General features: G+C 32.8%; 2 protein-coding genes across 2 annotated transcripts; one reads left to right on the top strand and one right to left on the bottom strand.

Annotated features, from left to right (window-relative positions):
* Nucleotides 132–2,806, bottom strand: LOC109351868 (F-box protein MAX2). Its single transcript, XM_019593536.1, has 2 exons — nucleotides 523–2,806; nucleotides 132–417 (listed from the first exon to the last, which is right to left on the bottom strand). The coding sequence occupies exon 1, from the start codon at nucleotides 2,745–2,747 to the stop codon at nucleotides 603–605; it is 2,145 nt and encodes a 714-aa protein (XP_019449081.1). The 5' UTR covers nucleotides 2,748–2,806; the 3' UTR covers nucleotides 132–417; nucleotides 523–602.
* LOC109352630 (trihelix transcription factor ASIL2-like) lies at nucleotides 7,941–8,882 on the top strand (the record flags this gene model as incomplete). Its single annotated transcript, XM_019594762.1, is given in 1 exon segment — nucleotides 7,941–8,882. A coding segment is annotated over 1 exon segment (809 nt), but the record flags the coding sequence as incomplete, so codon positions are not given.

Below are 15,358 nucleotides of genomic sequence, written 5' to 3'. Positions count from 1 at the left end.
AAGTGTTCATGTTCTTTGATTCTTGTTTCTAGCCTAAGTTTAATCCATTTCGGCTTTCAAAGCTTTTTCAGAAATGTCCACAAATAACAACAGAAATTGCGGAAAGGTCATTTACTTGCAATTATCTTATGGATTCACCAAGACCTCTAAGTTAAAAAAATTGAGCAAACACGTGTTTTGAAGACTTATGTTGGATTATAGTATAAATTTCGAGTTAAACTGTTAATCAAGTCTATAATTATTGGTGAAAATTTTAACATAAATCAATGGCTGAAGTTCTGGTATATCATGCACCATAATTTCTCAGGGTGCATAGTCCTCTCTTTTGGTGGGCATAAAAGAAACTACACTTCTATGTGCCGTCAACAGAACAAGTCTATTTCTAGTCCTGATCTAGAACAATTAATTCCTGACTACAAAATCGGGCATGGTTTTGCATTATAACATGATAAAATAAAGGGGAGCTAAAGATGTGACATGCTAACACTAGTAGCAATCTATGCCCTTTAACAAAAATCTCCTTTTTTTTCTTTATCTCTGTGTGTGAACACTCATTACAATTCAATCATTTACATGGTCAATGCATACACACTCAAGAAAGTTCAATCATAGATTTGACGCCTATTCAATGCATCTTCAAAGCGGCTGCATGAACCCACCCTCATCTCTGTGCTCATGTCATTCTCTGGTGCTGGATAATAATCTTCCCTTAGCTGCACATCCCTTAGGTTTGGTATCGTCAGGAAAAAGTTCATAAAATGTTCATGAGCTGTCCCATGAATGAAAAGCTTCCTCAGAGTATAGCATTCTTGTAGCAAGCCAGCCGCGGGAAGTGACAAACTCCTCTGATTCACATCCTCATCTTGTGGTGGCCAGTAATCAAGTTCATTCAAACTCAAACTTCCAATCCCATTCAGGAAGAATCTCTCCCACAGGCTCAAATCCATTTGCCCTGAAGGTGCCGTCAGTGCATAACCTCTTGTATCACCAAAATCCAGTCGCATCTTCGACAGCTGAGGATAACAAGCCAGGATACCCAGACCAAATTCACTCTCTGCTGGTTTCGGCCGCCCTCTGCAATCTCCTTCCACCTTTATTTGAATCTCTTCCAAATTCGGGCAATCCTCCAGCCCCGCCACCGGCAATGGAGTCAGCAGATCACCAACCTCTATCCAGAGAGAAAGATACTTAAGCCTGTCCCAGTAACCACTAACATTGCTTTGCGCGAAACAATCATCCTCCGATTCATACTTACATCTCTGTCTCTTCTTCTTGCTTGTATCCCCACATTCCATATCCCCAAAGTAATCCTCAAACTTACTCCCATTCACGTCAGAAGAACACATTTCACCCATTACATTGAGGTCAAATTTGAGAAAACCCTGTCCAAGATTGTCACTTTCTTTCAACTCATTCCACACACAATCCACATGAAGCCGCTCAATACGGTTCCGAATGGGCTCCAAAGCTCTGAGACACGCCGCAGTGTCAAGGTTCACACAGCAAGAAACCTTGATATCTATAAGGGTTTTCCTTAACAAACAAGTCATAGTCCTCAACCCTTTCTCAGTAACAAGCTTGCACCCCTCAAGTTCAAACCTAACCAACTTGGAACACCCTCTTGCAATCTCAATCAGCCCCATGTCATCAAGATCACCACAATTCTTAACAGACAAGGACTGCAGCCCTTGGCAAAGGGCAACCCCATCAAGCTGCGACCCGATCGCCAAGCAAATACTATGAAATTGTCCCAATTTGAGAACCCTCAACTTCGGGCACTTGGAACACAACACCTCCAATGCAAAGCTACTCTCTCTGACATTATTACAAACATCTACCACCAGTTCCTCCAAAAGGGGAAGCCCAGAGAACAACGCCACCAGCGTGGCCCGGCTAACCCTAGCATCCTCGCCGGCGAAACCTTCCACATCTCTACGGTTCAAAAACGATGACGTATCGACGAGGTGAAGGAGCGATAGCTTAGGGCAATTGGAAGGAATAGCGAGTAGAGTTTCATCACCAACGGAACCAAGGTACCTTGGATCGAAGGTGCAAGCTATGAGGAGGTGTTCCAGGTTAGGGCAACAAGAAGTGATGGATTCGATTTCGTGAGATTTGAAACCTTCCGTGAAGGAAGTCGTGAGGAGGTTTAGGCGGCGGAGAGAAGCGGCGGCGGCGGGGTTTGTGGCGAGGACTGGCGGGAGATCCTCCGGCCAGTGATAGAAACTTGAAAGGTCCAGTGAGGTGAGCGATCTGCAGTGGGAAAACAGAGCGGCAAAGTCAGATCCCGGCGGCAACCCCGGCGGACGCTGGTGCCATCGGATGAGCTTGACGTGGCGGAGGTCCAGCCAGGGTGAGAGGAGGAGGAGATGAAGAGTTGTTGGGTTGCGCACGTAGACTGAGAGTGAGGTCACGCGCGGGAAAGCATCCCGGAGACGTAAGGCAAGTTGACGTGGATCAGCGGAGGCGGTGGTGGAGGAGTTGCAGAATAGCGCGTGGCCCCACGGGGAGAGGAAGGATAGGTCAAGGTGGGTGACGTGGATGAAGGAGGTTGGGAGTAGATGGAGGTCACGCGCGTTTCCACGGAGTGTGATGGAAGTGCGCGTCTTGCGTTCTAAGCGGAGGAAGCTCCGGCAGACCAAGGAGAGGGAATTCCGCGTGCGGGTGTCGGATACGGCGGCGAAAACATTCGCGAGGATCTCTTCCGGCAGGTGGCTGATGGTGGTGCCGTCGCTAGGTCCTGTCATATATCCGGTAAGACAATTCTAGTTTATTGAACTGTGGTTGTAATTGGGCAATTGGTGTGGCACTTTGTTTATAGGTTGCAATTTGAGAGAGGGGGGATAAATGAATTATTATTAATATATTAATACAGGTGTCATGTGGGTGAGTGTTAAAGAAAGATTGGTAAGGTTATATATCTACCGAAAGACTTGCATAGAGACGTAGTACGTGGAGACAACCAATTAAATTTTAGCAACACATTAAAAATTTAATTGTGAATAAAATTTAATCATAAATAATATATTATTTGTCTCTAAATATGATGTGTTATATGTATCTTCATACAAGTTTTTTTTACAAATTGGGGGACATTTCTCCAATAATATAGACACAAATGTTAATTTTTTCACTTACACATGAATCTAAAATGTTATCCCATTTTTTCTTGTTAGATTAAATTATTTTTTTATTGTTTTGGATGTATTTTTTTCTTCATTGATGAATAGGACGAAGAAGATCCTACCTCTATTAATAGGTAGTGGTGGTGGTAGGGTTTTGTCGCGGTATGCAGACCCACGTGAATTCCATGTTTCTGCCTCTACTCATAACTACTCTGCCATTATAAACTGATAACGACTTCACCTTTGTTTTCCTGGAGATATATATGCAATAAAAAGAATTAAAGAAGAGAGAACAAGAATGTGAAAAAATATAAGAATAAAAAATTGTACATGAGGAGGTGTTGTGTTAGTGCAAAATGCTCCTCTAGAATGAACTTTCGACCTAAAATGAGAGCATGATTGATTGGGGTTGTATCATTTATTGTGGTGAGACTTTTATGCACTATGTCAATTTCATTTCAAACATTGATCATTGGTTAGAGATCCCTAGGAGTATCAATCTTATTTCATTAATTTATCTTCGAGTAAAGCTAATTGTGATGAATTTGACTCCTAAAAATTAGAAGCAAAATTACTTAGATTAGTCATTTAAGTTTTTTTTAAATGGTATATAAGTTTTTTTAATTATAATCTTTTAACTTTTTTTTAATTTCACCACTTGAATTATTTACCTTTTCAAATTGACTTTATAAATTATTATTTTTAAGTTTAAAAGTTACTTTTTTAATGGCATGAGTCCGCTAAATAAAATGGTGATCCTCTATGCACCATCACTCCTGCATTTCCATCTCTCATGACCTTATCTTGAATAAAAATACTATCATATGGCTTATACAAAAACATTAAGGCATTTAGATTATGGGTATTATCCTTATATATGATTTTTAACTCACCCATTCCTTCTTAACGTAGGACATCTTCATTGCTCATATCCATTAATATCTTCATTGCTTCTATATACTTGTTTCAAATTATCCACTCTAATACTCACACTTGTTAAGACAATGAAGGCCCAACCCTGAATAAAGATCATTTTTCATATTTTATGTTTCCAATTTGTATATCAATTCAATTAGAAAGTAATATCTAATTAAAAAAATTATAAAAACACTTACATTTTTATATTATTTGTTGTAATTTGATTGATTAAGAATATAAGGACAAATTTTTAAAATATATTATCTTTGCTCCATAAGCCTGGGATAAATTTATGCATGGGCTTAGTAAAGGAAACATAGAAATGTATGGTTGACATAACATCTTCATCAAAAACCAATTAAAGTTTACTAATTTTTCACTTGCATGCATTTAAGTTAATCCACTTTTACAATTCATCACCTACACTTAAATTACTTAACTCTTCTCTAATTTTTTGCATAAATATACGCTACATGGATATATCAAATAGTTCTATCTTAGAAATTATGGAATCAATTTCACGTTGAAGTAAAAGATCGGGTTGTTGGACCACTGAAAAAATGAAAAGTGATGGGGTTGGTTACCACTTATTTGTGAAAAGGCAACCATTGTAAGGTGTCTATCCATTATAAGAGGAAAGAAAAGAAATGAGACAAACAAGTCATAGTTATTGCATAGGACCCATATAATCCCATACTAGATAAGAAGGTAATAATTTAGTAGGCATGTTGAAATATTGAATTGGATTGGATTTTGTCTATTTTGGTTTTAGAATCTTTTACACTTTCCTTACTTTTCTGCTACGGCCTATGGCCTAAATGCTTCTGTTTTTCATCTTTTTGATAGTGACTGGAACAAAAATCATCTTACTTGTCATTATGATCACCATGGAAATTGGATACAGATAATTTCACATATATAGATATATAGATATATAGTATATATAAATCTTCATGTCTGATATTCATTTACTCAATTTTAACAGGTTGATTGGATGGAGGCATGGATTAAAAATTAGGAAATGTGGTTTGGATTTTAAGAATCAAATCTATTTTCCATTGGATTGATTTAGGTAAATAATATTAATGTTGGTATTTCAAAATCAAATTAACAAGTTTTTATTATTATAATATTACTAAAATGAGTTGAATGTTATTTTGATTTCACTAGGAGCTTAAATAATTTGAATAGAAAATACTACCAATTTCAAACAGTTAATTCTACAACATTACATGCATAGAATGGACTTAATATTTCTTTATTAAAAAAACCAATATACTTCCATTAATACTGCCCTACAATATTTATGTCAATATTCATTTAGTATTTAGACTATTTCATTAATAGGGTAATCTAAGAATATCAACATAAAATAAAATCAAAAGACACATATTTAGCAAGTAGCAGAATTAGTACTGATCAAATTATTATTCATATATTGAGTGTTTCATAACAATGAAAAAACAATTACCGTGAGCTAGGGTCATTTTGTACATGTGGGAATTGAAATGTAGATATGGCAATGCGTAACTATGGGTACAAAAATAACAACAACAAAAAACTAGTGTGTACAAATTAAAGACTACAGAATGTGCATACGCATACTAATTATCAGTCTGTGTGTAATTAAAAGACTAAAACATTACAATATTGTATATTTTTTATAATTGAAATAAATAGTTGTGTTATTTTTCTAGTTTTATGGGTTGGTTTGGTCCCAATTAAAATCAAATCAACCTTGATTTTTACTATGGAAACAAGTTAAACGGCATATGAGAAACTTATTACCTAGTTTATGTTAGGTCAAGCCAATTTTTTTTCATAATTCTCAAAAAACTTGATTATCAAAATAGATCATGCCAAAAATTCTTGAAAAGCCTATTAATCTTGTTTTATATTAATTATTTATATAATATATACATAAAATATGAATTGAGTTAGTTGCTTTTATGTATTACTCTCATTTCTCACATCTGAATGTATATATTTTAGATTTATTTTATAAAATATATAAAAAGAGAACTAACTGTAACGAAATATTTATATAATAGAAAGTAGTAATCTAAATGCAAAAGTTGTTGAACATTTTCAAAATTAGTGACAAAGAACTGGTCCATTTTTCTTTGGATAGAGGAGAACATAGCCAACATATACCACTAGTAGTTTTGGTTGAAGATGACGTGTATGGCTAGGTTGCATTCATCGGTATGTGTACATAGTTGTGTGGTTTGACCATGATTTATTTCTCCCTCTTTCAAATTTGTTTTTGCAAAAATCTTTATTTTATTTTGAAGTCACTCCCTTTTATTAAAAAATAAAATGGTCTCCAATGGCCAATCATAATATTATTTGATATATAGGTGTTATATTTGTGTATTGTTAGCATAAATGTTTATATACATTTAATATATTATTTATCTTTCATTTGTATTACTTTTTGAAGAGTTAAAAATAATTAAATAATACATGATACAATAACAATGTATAAAATTCATACATTATATATAAATTATTCCACAAGTGAATCCACACTCGTGCATAATCGAGGGTATGTGACTTTATATGTATAGCACGGTTCATAAAGAAAAGGTTATGTATAACAAATATACATTTTTTTCATAAAAACAAAACACAATAGAAAATGAGAGAGGAAAGAAGAATACAATAGGGTATTAGTCTGCTATCATATCAAGGGGATGAATTAAAAAACTGGACTATACTACAATTCATCGCTCCTCATAAAATCTAAGTCCAAACTTCTGAACCGAATAAGGCCCATACATTGACCCCATCAAACCACTTAAAAGTCATCACCATGAAACAGTATGTTTTGGGATGGGTTCATAGGCATACCGCATATGAGAGGAATGCCTAATGTCTAGAGAAAAACTTATATAAAAATATAAAATATATTATATTGGAGATAAGTATATTTATATTTTTTTATGCTATTATTAGTGACTAACTTTTAATTAAAATTAATTATTTAATAAATTGGTTGTATAAATTACTGTTGTGATAATCGGACCGGGCATTCTGACCGAACTTGAAAACGGCCATGATTTATAGTTTTAACCGAATGAGAGTTAGACCACTTTGAATTGGAGAAATTCCGGTCCGATCGCGTTAAACCCGGTTGAACTAGAATAACCTGGGAAGTGAATCGGATGGTTCACTTAAAATTTTAAAAAATAAAACATTACTCTAATGTTTTGTTTTACTCTGGTCCAAAAAAGATGAGAAAATGTTATTTCAATATAATTACACATGATATTAATTATATAAAATATTGTATTTATATATAATATATATTTATATATAAAATGATAAATTATATATGAAACCATCCAGTCCGACTGGACAGTTTAACTGTTTAAACTTAATACGAAACATCTTTCAGTTTGATGTCCGACTCAAGTTTCACAAGTATATACAAGTTTAAGCAAATTTTCAAGTTTTTTCTATATTCATATATATATATATATATAGCAACAATTATAAATAATACTATTAAATATATTCTCACAAAGTCATAATATATATATATAACATGTTTTTATTATGAGTATAAGTACAAGCAAGTAAAATTTATCTTATCAAAAGTTTTAGTGTGACTTATTTAAAAAGATTAAAGTTTATCTATAATATATCAAGCATGATCTACTATATAAATGTACTTAAAATTCAATTATGTTATGACATCTTTAAATATCATATTCATATCATACATCTCTTTAAATAGAGATAATAAAATATATAAATATAATTTTTTTTTATAAATAATGCAATATCTATGGTTCATATTTAATTCATATTTAATTATAATTAATTTAAAAAAATACAAACCATTAAATTACACAAACAATTAAATTACACACAATTAAGTTACGTATTTGTGGGATGGTGTTTATGTTATGGTAAGGAACTAACGTCGTATTCGCTTCCTTCGGTGTTCAGTTCAATTCCTCAGTCCAGTCGGTTTTTTTAACCCAAAATCCCTCTCTCCACTTTTTCAACTCAACCGCCGCCGATGCTTATGGACTCCCAACTCGGAGCTCCGTCACCAACCACCCCTGCTCCACCTCGTCATCCGTCCTCCACGCCTTTCCCCGTCCGTGAAGACTGTTGGACCGAGGACTCCACGTTCACCCTCATCAACTCCTGGGGCAACCACTACCTCGACCTTAACCGCGGTAGCCTCCGCCAGAAGCACTGGCAGGAGGTCGCCGACGCCGTCAACCACCGTCACTCGGTCACCACCGGCAACGGCAACATCAAGAAGAACGCTAGCCGAACCCACGTGCAGTGCAAGAACCGAATCGACACGCTCAAGAAGAAGTACAAGATCGAGAAGGCTAGGGTTTCCGATTTCGCCGGAGGTTACGAAAGCCACTGGCCTTTCTTCTCCCGCCTCGACGCCCTCATCGGAGATACTTATCCGATTAAAAAGTTATCGCCGCCGATAACCACACGTAGCAACCGTTCTACCGTGACCAAACCTCCGCCGCCGGCGTGGATTACATCGGTCCCTGTCGGTCCCCGATCCGGAACTCAGAAACGGCCGGCGATCAGAGACGAATTCATCTTCCGTCGGAACTTCTCAGCTTTTGCGGCAGCTGCAGCCGCTGCCGCAGAAGCCGATAGTGACGACTCAGACAGTTTAAAATGGAGCCCGGGGACGAGGGGGAGAGGAGTGAGAGAAGATAGTGAGAAGGAAGGTGAATATGGTTGTAAAGAACTTGCTATTGCGATAGAGAGATTTGGTGAGATATATGAAAGAGTTGAATCAGCAAAGCAGAGACAAATGGTGGAGTTGGAGAAACAGAGGATGCAATTTGCAAAGGATTTGGAGTATCAAAGAATGCAGCTTTTCATGGAAATGCAGCTTCAGTTTCACAAAGTTAAACGCACTAAGCATTCTTCTGGTGAGGCCATTTTTCAATTGTTGAATCCTTGTAACATGCTTTTTTAATCATAGTCATGTTTAAAATTGGTTTTATGGTTGCTAGAGTTTGGAATTTATGTACTTTGTCTTGTGTCTGTTGGTACAAAAATAAAGGGAACGTCATAATTTTGGTATTTCATAACACTTAGTTAGTTTTTAGGAATTGAGTTGTTTTATATAAATTGTTTGAAAGTAATCTGTTTCAGTGTACTTAAAGGTAATATTTTGATCAATTGTGTTTTTTTACATGAGAGTGTGATGGAAAGAGATTGGTTTCATGTTTCTCATCCTCTTTTAAGAAAACTATTCTTTAACTGAGTTGTTTCCTGAGGTTGAATTGGACCACTTATATATTATCAATGTACTACCTTGTACTTGGGTTTAATCTTCATTTTCCCATTCCAAACTTTAGAGTAGCTATCTGTGGTCTTTGTTGTCTTGGTTAATTCATTGCAGATGCACAGAATTTTCACCTAACCTCACATCACATGTATACTAGGGGTTTTTCTTGTCATTTAAAATCTAGAGTAAATAGCCATTTCAGTCCCTTAAAAATTAAAAACCCCAAAATGATCCACAAAAACTTCAAATGTGGATCAAATTAGTCCTTTTTAGCATGTTTTAAAACATGGTATGGACTAATTTAACCCTGAAAAGGATTAATTTGACCCACATTTAAAAAAATTTGGAGGGACTAAAATGGGTAATTACTCTAAAATGTAAGGCATGACTTATGCTATATTTGTATGCTGTTTTTTAAAAAGAAGTTTTTGGTTATCTAAGATGTTGCAATATAGTGAACCTAGTAGCTGAGTGTGTCGTCCTGGTTGCATATGGCCAATCATTGCCTGAATTATTGTCATTGGGCAATATGTTTTCTCATTTGGATTTTTTGTAACACAATTGACTAAGCACAACTTATATATGACAGCAAAACTTGGATTGTCTCTTCCATAACTGTTGCTATAGGTCAAAATAGGAATTATTGCAGTCTCTTTTTATAAGTTTCTTGAAAAGAATGATCACTGATATTTATCACCTCAAAGAATTAAGGCACCAAGTGGAGAAAATACAGACATATATTTAGATGCTGGAATGTAAAGTAATGTTTGCAATAAGAAAATATTTAAAATTTACTATTTGACTATTGTGTGTGAGCTTATCTCTTGACACCATTTAGTCTGTTCTGGTTAAAACATTCATCCCTCCCTGTTGCCAACAAATGCATGGATCAAATGGAATTTATTCCAATGTAAGTTCATGCATAGTGCAGCTTTTTATGACAAGTGGAAAATGGATGCCTTTGAACACTACAGAAATAAACGGGACATAAAAGAAATCCCAAACCTAACTTGGTTAGTGATGTGTATAGTTTTGCTATTGCAAACAAAAATGAAGGTAACATGACCAAGTTTGTTGCTAACGGGCTTAGAATTCTGTCTCTTGTATATGCATGTATCTTAATCACACTTGCATACAAAGTTATACACTACTGCATATTTATGTCATTTTCTCATTGCCACTAAAATAATGCAGACATAGTAAATATGGATGACTGGAATTCTTTTTTCCATGTCTCCAAATATTAAGAATTATAACAACAAAATTAATCTCATTAGGTGTGACTGAGTGCAGAACAAAATTATAATGATCTATCATAATGTTCATTAATAAAACATTGTTAAATCTTTCTTAATTGTTTCATCTGTAGCTTTTTTCAGTCTCACTATTCCTCTAGAAATCAGGTTAGCCTCCATTTATTCTACCCTCCATACTGATATAGTATTCTCCACATATGTCCATATCATTTAAGGTATTATCTACTATCTTTTCTATAATAGGAATTATTTCAATTTTCTAGTTAATGTATTCATTCTCGTCATATATTATTTAGTGAGTCCAGTTATCGATGACAGTATTCTGTAGACCAAGTTGCAACATCTTTTCTCCTTGGGGCTGTGACCTAACCTCCCACTCCTTTGCCCGTCCATCAAGCTCCATGTAGCTGCTTACAAAAACGTTTTTCATTGATTGGATATCATCATTTCAATAATTCACCATATTCAATAATTATATTGATACACATTAAAAAATACATCTTAAAAGAGCTCAATCCATTTCTGTAATATAGTGAATTGAAGTTTATCTAGTTGATGAAAATAGGGGAGTGTTGAGATCAAGAGGCTAAAAAATTATCCTCGCAAGTCGCAATGAATAACTAAATGTTTAATATTTCAAGAGTTGGTGAACTTAGTTTGTCAATGATTTTTTTTAATATCTTACTTATCAATCTAAGAGCTCTAGTCAAGAAAACCCGAAAAATAAAAACTATGTACGAGAATAATTGGAAGAAAAAAATTATCTTCTATAATGTGCTATATTTGATTGTCGTATGCAATTTACTTTTTTTTTAAATTACTTTTTGCCTAAAATTCACAGTGAATATGGATCTATTTTTCATAAGGATGATAACCTAATTAACCTGAACCTAATGGAATAAGTTTGCTTTGACTAAATTTAAGTTTGGGAAAAAATGTTCCCTATCCCTAAATAAAGAAAAGAATGGAAAAATATTGTTTTATTTTTAATCAAACATAAATGATAAAAATTTAAATTATAAATTTTCCTATATATATATTTTATTATATTTTGAATTTTTTAATTAAAAAAATTATATTTTAAATAGGTTTATGTATGTCACTAGTATTTAAAACCAATAAAGACAAAAATGAAGGATATATTTGATATTTCATAAAAAAAATATCATTCACTCTTTACTTTCTCACGAAATTAGAAGAAAAATGATTTATGATGGGCTGAATATATTTTTCTTTTTCTCATATTTTTCTTTCTTCACAACCAATTATATCGTTCTCTTCCATTTCTTTCATCATTTTTTTCTCCACTTTAATTTTATCTTACCAATTGAAGGTTAAGGAAGGAGGGAAATAAAAATTACATGACCTACCAAAATTCTTTCTGTCTGTGTGAGACAAAAGTGGTGGGGAGAGTAAAATTATAAAATAAATCATTTTAACTACTCTCTATATTATCATATTACTTGCTATACACATTTTGCTACCGTTATTTTTTACTTAAAATTACATTCAGATAATTTTTATAATAAATTTTGAATTTATAATTCTTATATTTTTAATTAATGATAAAACATTTTTTTTTCATATTCTTTTTTGTGTATGGATATTTTGTCATTCAAAAAATTATATTTACATTTTCTATTCTCTTTTCTTTCTTTTTCTCTCATACCAAACAATATAATAATCTATTATATTTCTCTCAGTTTTTTTCTCACATATCTCTTTCTCCATTTTCTCTCTTCACTCATTTTCTAGTAACTACATAAGTTTAAAGTGGCTCTTACATAAAGTCTTATCCATGGCCGTGAGGCTTTGTGCAGGTAAAAAAGATACCTGCACTAAAATTATTAAAAGAAATTATATAGAAATATTTACGGGGAATAGAAAAATTGTAGCTACAAGTTCTCATATTTATGTGTCAGGGTTTTATTAACAAAAATGATTTTTTTAGAATATATAAAACTTAATACTAAAGGTTAAATAAAGTATTGATTTATAAATTTCAAATTTTAATAAGCCTTAAAATTTTAATCATATTGTTTTTATTATCATATTTATTGAATGAAGTTAAAATACGAATATAATGTACTAAAATCATTATATAATTTATAAAAATAAATATATTAATAAAATGAAAGAGAAAATAAAAAACTAAAATTATTAATTTTCTAAAATGGATATCTTATTATCGTGTGCCCTGAGAGGTCGAATCTGCCTAGGGCCCACCCTTATCTTACCTTAAGGCTTGAGTTTGAGTGTCTTAGTAGAGTCTTAAACTTGAGTTATTCATTTTCAAGACTTTTGCTTATGTTAGGAATTTAGTGACTTTTCAACTCTCCTTGGCACATCACATATTTATATTTCAAATATTTTATTTAAAAAAATTATATGATATTTATTAAATTATATTATTGTCTTAACAGTTTGAACTAAAGTCTTGGGAGTCTTAATAATCAAAATGATGATGTAGCAGAATGCTAAAATCTTATAAATGACAACACCCCAAGTATAAATTTAAGGTTTAATCATATTGGTCATATAAAAAATACATTCTTGACAACAATAAAATTTATTTCAGATATTTCTAACTATCAGCCTAGGAACACCTTTCATGAAAAAACAGAAGATATACTGAAAGTGTGCTAAAAAAAATGTGATGGCCTGCGTGTACGAGAGCCAATGCTGTTTAGAACCATGATGTTTGGTGGATGGTGGCCATAAAACGATCGCACAAACACTGAAATATATAGTTCATTATTATGATTAAGATTCCAAATGATTTCAATATCAAAAGTATACTAGAGGGGAACCTTCATTGTCACTAACACTATTTTTTAATGGTATAATTTATAATACAGATAGAATCAGATTATATTCCACCAAAGAGGAGGGCAGATTATATTCCACCAAAGAGGAGGGGTATGGAGATATATATTACTATTTTATATAGCAACAAGTGTACGTGTATGGTGTAGGATGGGAATTCAACCCACGTTCTCGTTTCAGTTGTTTATTCAGGATAAATTATACGTAATATCTTCTTTTTGTGTGTGGAGAAGTCTTTTAAATTTTAACACGTGCACATTGAGATTTGTGAATGTCTAAAATCTAAATAACTGGTTTTTGGGCAACAGTATGGATGGCAAACGGATGAGTAGTACCTACCTGTTTTAAAATAGAAAAACATTATTCATACATGTTTATACTTGTTGTATGAGTATTTACAGGTATTTCTGGGTATTGGGTACCTGTGGGTTTCCTATATTATAAATGAATTTTAATTTTTTACTTCTATTATGTTTCAAATGAGATTAAACTTAATTATTTTTGTACCTCTAATAGAATATTTCACAAAAATGCTAAATTTATTGGTGTTTTCTATTTGTGTGATTTTTTGTTCTCATTTCCTTAACAAAAAAAATATATTTTCTTTGTAAAACATGTGCGTTTCTACGCATGCAATAATATTTATAGGGTTCTTCACCACCAAACTCAATAAAATATGTAAATAAAGTAAAAGGAAAAAATGTACATAGTTTAATGAATGTTAGAATACTATACTTTTTACCATAATACTCGTATCCGTCCGTATGTATTACGAGTATTTTTAAAAACTGATTTATAATACCCACAGATATCCGTTTGTGACCCATACCCGTGTCCATGCGGGTTTTACATGCGGGTACGAGTTTTTTGCCACCCCTAATCAACAAATATTTTTTGGGCTCCACCTCTTTATTTAGGCTTGTATTCTTATTTGGGTTGGGTTTATTTTCAGTAGGGATGACCACATAAATCTGAATCTGTTGGTACTATTTTGAAGCCAATTCGAGTTTAATGGAAAAACACACTTTCACTAAGCTCAAGTTCAAAATTGAGTTTTCACTGATTTCAAATACCTTATTCAAATTTGGTATAACTTATATGAAATCTTGAACCCGATAAAAACTCAATTTATATATATAAAATGTTCAATTATAGAAATATATATATATATATATATATATATAAATAATACTTAAAAACTCTTCATTTAAATGATAAAAGACATGTTTTGGGTGAGTTTGAAACTAGTTGGTATTACTCGAAATCCGAAGCCAAGATGATAGTCTTAATTTTATACCATTGTATTGAAGTTCAGGTATGTAATTTCAGGGTTGGATAAGACCCAATCAATCTTGTTCTCATCCCTAGTCTTGTGCAGCTAAGAATATGGCTCATTAGCTTTTGGGCGTTTTCACTTGTGGAGTCAAGTTTCTTGTTTTAGGAATTTCTACTTGACAGGAATCTTCTAAAAGTTCTTTTTTTAATTCAATAGATTCTCCTCTTAAAAAGTCTTAAAATTTTTGTGAATCTTATACCCGGGTGCTAAAAACATCATTCAATATTTTGGGAAGAGAAAATCATCATTTGTTAAGCAAGTTGACCATTAGGCATTTTATAGTCACTCAAATACTTGATATCTTAATTAAATAGTTGGTGAAACAATTGCTTGCACCAACAAACTTATTTTGTTTTTTCACTATTTATTGTATTACTCTACTTATTAAAAAAAAAATCTTCACTCATGTGTTATATGTATCTGATGCCAAAAGTTGTCATAATTATTTAATTATTTTAGTTTTATAATCGCTTAATATTATTTTTATGAGACCAACCAATCAAATGATATATTAGATAACGATATTTTAATATGATTTTTTTTAATTATAGGGATGAATATGTTTATAGAACTCTTCTTTTACATGCTTTCTAAACAACCTATTCCATAT

This window comes from Lupinus angustifolius, chromosome LG07 (genome assembly GCF_001865875.1).
Source record: "Lupinus angustifolius cultivar Tanjil chromosome LG07, LupAngTanjil_v1.0, whole genome shotgun sequence".
NCBI classification, from domain to species: Eukaryota; Viridiplantae; Streptophyta; class Magnoliopsida; order Fabales; family Fabaceae; genus Lupinus; species Lupinus angustifolius.
This window is presented reverse-complemented; position numbering and strand designations above follow the sequence as displayed.